Genomic DNA, 6880 nt, shown 5'->3' on the forward strand with positions numbered 1-6880 from the left:
TAGGAAAGCTAGTTAGGATTAACGTAAGAAACACTAATAAGCTGTTTATTTCGCATGCAAAAGTGTCTACCATTGTACCACAGACACAAACTAGCTCAAAGATGTTGGCAGCGTGTGAGTGGAAATGACTAAGATAGTCCATATCACGCTCGATCTCAATATGAGGAACTACAAGCGTAATAAACAAGGTGTGTTCACACAGGTCCAACACTGGTGCAGCAGGGATTTCTAAATCACTTCATTTTTAAAAAAAGATCAATATCCTTCCCTTATTTTTGACTCGGGTTCACGTATAATATGTCTGAATCTCTTTCTCACACACACTTACACGTACACTGTAACTGCCCATGTAGTGGTCTCAGCCCCTTTTTTACAAAAAGATGAAAAAAGTCCTCATAGTATGGTTAAATAAAACGACCCCCTCAGTCAGCCACTACTTTTGTGATTCTGTGTGGGTAAAAGTTCTTCTGACAGAAGAAATCTGACAGATGCATAATTCAGTAATTCATCTGAATAAGACACGCTTTGCAATAATAAAATCATCACTGACAAAGAAAGCGCTCACAGATTACTGTTAGGAATCAAATTCACATCCGCCAGCCTGCGGGAATTCTGAAAGGTGTTCAAAACTCAGACCACGTGAAGGGCGATGATAGACCGAATTTTTTATTATTATTTTTATTCCATTAAATACAGTCATAGACACATATTCTACTTTGCAACGCACAGGGTCCGTTTTATTAAGGGCACATTAATGCACAATCAAATGCACCTCATAAAGTTTTTATTGATAGACATAAAAACATTATGGCTTTCTTCTCAATAAATACAATCGGTATACAAATATGACTTCCTGTGTCAAACTTACAAGACCACCTTTACAAATATGAGCCCTCTGGACAAAAGAAACACAGACAGTTTATAAAATATGAGAATGCGCGAGGAAACGGGCTTCGTTATTTTACAGCATGTTATTGCATTTATTTTACGAGGGCTTAAAACTCAGTACTCTATAAAATAGCCTGCTTTACAAGGCCAGAGTATATGACATATCTCATGACGAGATCTTGTAAGATTTTACACTCAGCTGGAATAATCTGTCATGCAGGCATCAATGCTGCGAACAGAAAATGAAAAAGGTCGAAGTATTAATCTAGTTTTGTTCAAAAATAAAAATGAAAAATAAAAAAAATAGTCCGGAGTCGCCTCCGTTTGAACAGTGCAATAAAACACCAATATTTTCAGCTTAAAGTGCCATTATATGAACTTTCTTCTAAAAAAATACTGAATTTTATGATTAGACTAGTGAATGAGACAAAATCAAACATACCGTTATCAGCGGATTGATTTACTCTCTGTATTGGTAAATATGATCACGTGATTCATGTAACCAATCACTGAAGATGAAGCCAGCAAAAATACTATGATTGTTCGGAGGCAAGGTTTCCGTAACAGTGTAACCTTTTATATGGCTACGAAGGCATCCAAAAATGACGACCAGTTCAACTCTTAGCAATTATTATGTGGACTCTATAATGGGACACGAGGCGGAAGACGTGTACGGAACGCGTTACGTCCAGGGCTCGCACTCCGTGTCCGCCAGGCCGTCAGGTGTTGGGGAAAATGCTGATTTCTCCTCCTGCAGCTTTGCTCCCAAGACAGCCGTGTTTCCCACGTCCTGGTCCTCGGTCCACCCGCCGTCCACGGCCACAGTCTCCGGCATTTACCACCCCTACGTCCACCAGTCGCACATCGCCTGCACAGACAGCAGATACGTGCGCTCCTGGGTCGATCCAATCTCCAGCCATGTCTCGTTTTCCGGTTTCCACGCGAGCAGTCGGCCGTGCGGGACAAAGGCTGAAAGTTTGCCGTCGAAAAGGACCGAGAGCTCGATGTTCGAGGCGGAGGCTCCGGGAGCCCCCGACTACAGCAGCGGCGCCGCGTCCGAGTGCGCGGAGAAAGCCAGCAAAGAAACCGCTGGCAATGATATTGCGAGTCAAAGCGAGCCCAAAGACGAGAAACAACAACAACTTGACCCAAGTAAGTAAAAGAAATTGCTCCGTGATTTACAACCGTCAGAACTGTACGACCAGGGTGTGTAAAGCTGGAGGTTTTACTAACCAATAAAAGTGTCTGAACTCTTACCACGGGCCCAAAGAGATGTATACGGCTGTAAACCGGGAATTTAAAACAAACGCGTCCACATCATTAATGGTGACCATTGCTAATCCCTTAGAAAGGTCAGTAGAAATAATAACCATAAGAGAATAATAATGTTAATAATAAAACCAATGATATCGCGCGCGGGGTATTTTTGTTTACGTGTTTTGTTTGCTTTTGTGACCTTGTGCATTTACTGGCTTCTTCCTCATTCGCAGGCAACCCTGCAGCAAACTGGATCCATGCACGTTCAACGAGAAAGAAACGCTGTCCCTACACAAAATACCAGACTCTGGAACTGGAGAAGGAATTCCTTTACAACATGTATTTGACGAGAGATCGCCGTTACGAAGTTGCACGAATTCTGAATTTGACCGAGAGGCAGGTTAAAATCTGGTTCCAGAACAGAAGAATGAAAATGAAGAAGATGAACAGGGAGAGGGGCAGTAAGGACCCTCAGTGAACAACAATGTGTGCGAGCTGCTCGCCTTGCTAAGTGTCCTCTCTGTATATGTGTAATATGTTCTGTTTAGATCCAGGATATTGGGGCTTTTTTGTGTGTATTTTTGTCAAAGTAGCTCATAAAAGTACATTGAGTGATCTTAGACTGGAGGCGTAGCCTATAACGAGTCTTAAAATGATTCTAATTTGTGTGTTCTTGAAACAATTGTTCAGGATTATTTCGGTCCAGAGCATTTTACTCCTTCAGCAACTGTGCACGCGATAATCATGTTAGATGCAATTTAGACATTTGGCGGTAAAAGCCTAATTCATCTGAACAGTGCAGAGGGCGCTGAGGAAGGAGAAGTATTGGCTGTATTGGAGCGTAGAGGCTGGAGAACAAAACACTCACCACACTTGTGCACATCGTACATATAGTATTAATTAAGCAGGCCACGCTGCCTTTGGGCCTGGCTTAACTCTTGAAATTTGAAGTCAATTTTATAGGCTTATCAGGTTGCTGTTAGAATTATTTAGGGTCTAAATGTCGTTGGGTAATACTCAAAGATACAGGGCCCGGTGTTCTTAGCATCAAATTTAGGTCTTTGTTCTCAGACATTAAGATTTTTTTTTTTTGGAACACTACATGGCATCATAAATGCATTTATCAATTACTACGAAAGGCCAGTTCTATTTTAAAATGGTAAAAAAAAACAATCGGCTGCTTACGTTTGTTTTCTTTTGTTCTTTTTTTCCCATAACAGTGTTAACTGTATTGTAAAAGTCTGAATTAACAGTAAAATAATAACTTTTTATAACATGTAATCTTCTAGTTGGAGAACTAAGGTAATTTTTTTTTATTATTATTAGTATGTTTAGTAACCTGCTGTTTTTTAAAATCCCTCTGGGCGAGGTTGCCAAAAACTACAAATATCTACATTTTTTTAAAACAGCTATTTGGTCGTTGCGCCTGACTGCACACTTTTGAAGTCCCTCTCATGCAAAATTAAAACAGCAAATTAAAGAAAGTTGTAAAAAAAACGAACATCCACCTATTTAGTTTAACTTTGCAAAGAAATTTCAGTTTATGTTGAGAACAAGATAAAAGAGAAGTTTATTGTTAGGGGATAATAAACTATTCATTATTGAGAATTTTGTGTTGTAGAGAGCCCTCATTTATTTTAAACTTACTTTAGAATTGCTTTAAAGCAGGAAGAATCCGGGTCCAATAAAGCCATAGGCCTGGCTAGACGTCTGGTCTAAATGAGTTTATGGTCTAAGACAGTAATTGCACTCTGCTTTGAAAACATTCGAGTAGGGTGTTTGTGTCTGTTGCTGACAAACAAAAATGCAGACACTTTTCTACGGGGTGTCTGGTCGATAAATTGTCTGTCGGTGAGACAGAAAAGAAATCGACCTCCAACACACGGAAAGTCACGTTTATTCACCAAATGCATTTCCACTCAGAGGCGGCGACACTTAACTTTGACTGTCGCTTCAAATTCCAGTTTCTTATTAATTAATCTAATTGTTGTGAGCACCCATTTGTAGCACAGGGTTTAATACATAAACATAGTACACATACCCATTCATCAAAGCAGTAACAATGCATTTGTTGCATACATTTTTTAACAAGCATATTGCTGACATTGCACTTGAATCAATACAATTTATGCTGCAGTTCTAAGTTTCTGAGTCTGTATTTACAAATCTACTGCAATAATAATAATAATGTATTTGTAATTAAATTGATCAATTAATGAAAGGTGGAAACAAGGTGTGCATTGTTACCGCTAGAGGGCAATCTAGATCTTTGGAAATGGAGGCTACTGTCCCTATTGCGTGTTTCATGGCAAACAAGCATGCTTCAAGTTGCTATTTAAACAACCTTATTGTGTGGGTGAAGTACAAATATTTGGTTGACAAATACAATCCACCTGTTTATTAATCTGTTCCTTGCAATCCACTACAGCAAAACGCATATGAGCAAGCTAAAACGCAATCATTAGTGGGTGTTAAACCGCTGTTCGGGACACTGAGAATAGTGTCTGTTCTGAGTTACGTAATGATTATGATGGTATTTCACGGTGGATCTAAATAAATAACTAGGCCAGTAATAGCGCACAGAATTAAACGCCATTGCAGCGGCAATGCGGCTAGATAGATAGATAGATAGATAGATAGATATCCTCTACACAACATACGGGATCTCTGTGGCATATCGATCATCTTGCAAAGTCTTCATTTATTTGTAACACGTTTGTGTTTGAGCATGACCGTGGTAATTCAGCAAACACATGGTCAAGTTTTCTTCCTTAATTTTCCTTTAATTCGTTAAATATAGCAATAACAACACAAATGGATGAATAGCCATTAAATAAAAACATGTCACAAATACCCAAAGCGTCGGCCTTTTGACAAAGTCCCCACCACTGGACACTGAGCTGGCTACCTCTGACAGTGAAACTGGATGGCTACGAAACTTTCTGCTGTCGCAATAAGCTAATTAGTTATTTCAGACTAGGTTAATGTTGCTAGTATAATTCATGCCAAATATGTCTTCAAATGCAAAAGGTTTTGTTGCATACCAATACAAAGTGAAGTCCAGGTTTTCTGTGTTGCTGAGGCCTAGAGCTACTGCTGTATAATTCATATTTATTCGATGGAAAAGAATTTCATAGTAAAGCTTTGTGAAATATTGTATTGATTTGCATTGCATTAGTGATTAGATTTAACCATAAGCGGCCAATCAGTTTACCAATATATCACTCCTTTTGTGAAACCCATTAATGTCCATTTTACATTTTCATTTGGTCAAAATGTTCTTTGAGCTTGCCTAAGCACTAAAAAAAATAATCAATCCGATCAAACCATATGGATAAAAGTGTTTTTTGCATAATTAAATGTAATCCTTTGGTCACCCGAGTCTATTGATTTTTAACACAAAAAAAGAGAATAAAAAACATTTCAACCTGGAAATTACATGTACTAAATAAATAAAAATGAACAAATAAATTAAAATAAAAAATGCTCACCATTCAAGGCATAATTACAAAATGTGTAGTTCTGTGTGGTTTATTCTTATCATAATAAACATTCTAAATATTTTTTTGTTGTTGATGGTGGGTTTTTTTGTTGTTGTTGTTTTTGTTGTGTTTGTTTTTTTTTGGCCATGAATGGGTTTATTAATAGCTGTTTTTCTGCTAAGAAAAATATAAGCATTTCGGAATTTTGCAAATATATTTAATTCAGATGAGATTAGAGAGAGATACATATAGCCACTAAAGACCAGCCTAATCTGGGGCGACTAAAACCTTTTAAAGCAAAATCTCCTCCACATTCGCTTAAAGCTGTCAGTGCAACTGTAGGAGAGCCCCGCCCGGCCGGCCATGCCCCCATCCTCTGATCCCGCTCTTAGAGAAAATGTGTTTTGAGGTGTGCTTGAGTGCTGTAATTGTGCGCAATTGCTCCCCTGACCGCGGGCACCGAGTTGCGCAAATGCGCACCAACTGCTCGGCTCAGAGTAACGACACTCTTCCATCACAGTCTGTTCCTCTGACATCCATAAGGAGCGGTGTGACAGTACAAATGAGTTCCTATTTTGTCAACTGCTCTCAGCGCGCGCTGTGCGATGCAGTTTCCTCCTGTGGGACTGTGTTTTTTTCAGTGAGATGAGATCGCTTGTGCACCGCGATGGCGCTGGGCACCTCTGTCCGTTCCCAGCAGCGCAGGAATCTTATCTTACGAGGCAGGTCTCGGCACAGGGTGCGAGTTATCAGCCGAGTCCGTGTGGAATTAGGTGCCACAGCCAGCGCCCTAAATTTTTTACGGATACGATAAGTTAAAAAGACAGCAGCTCTTTACGGCACGGCGAGAGGCCGGCCTGCTACAATACCCCGACTGTAAATCGTCCGGTGGCGATACTGGCACAGCACCAGCACGCCTAAATCAGCGCACACCTCCGTCTCACACTCGGTCCGCTGCGTGAGAGCTCAAGGTTGGTTGTCATTCAATCTGCTTTCAGATCACGCACGGGCCTCTGCAGCTCGCCCTGTTTTTGCAGATAGCGGGGCATCGCGCGTTCAGTGTGAGCAGGCCTGCGAGCAGACCTTTCATCCCTTCCAAAATACCACCGCCGTTTGGAGTGGGATACTTTGCATACTGTTTTGTGAAATATGAACAGACAGGAATAGACAGGATAGAATTGGAACCGAGCACATTGTTTTTGTTTCCTCAGAGCCGTGCGGAGGAAGCAGAACCAGGCAGACTTGCCGGCCCC

The 6880-nt window shown here is 40.4% G+C and overlaps 1 protein-coding gene across 1 annotated transcript; it reads left to right on the forward strand.

The window, feature by feature from the left end:
- Positions 1 to 1026: 1026 nt before the first annotated feature.
- Positions 1027 to 3234, forward strand: hoxd9a (homeobox D9a). Its single transcript, XM_036566843.1, has 2 exons — positions 1027 to 2040; positions 2379 to 3234. The coding sequence occupies exons 1-2, from the start codon at positions 1491 to 1493 to the stop codon at positions 2621 to 2623; spliced, it is 795 nt and encodes a 264-aa protein (XP_036422736.1). The 5' UTR covers positions 1027 to 1490; the 3' UTR covers positions 2624 to 3234.
- The last annotated feature ends 3646 nt before the right edge of the window (positions 3235 to 6880 follow it).

This window comes from Colossoma macropomum, unplaced genomic scaffold, assembly GCF_904425465.1.
Source record: "Colossoma macropomum unplaced genomic scaffold, Colossoma_macropomum, whole genome shotgun sequence".
In the NCBI taxonomy this organism is placed as follows: domain Eukaryota; kingdom Metazoa; phylum Chordata; class Actinopteri; order Characiformes; family Serrasalmidae; genus Colossoma; species Colossoma macropomum.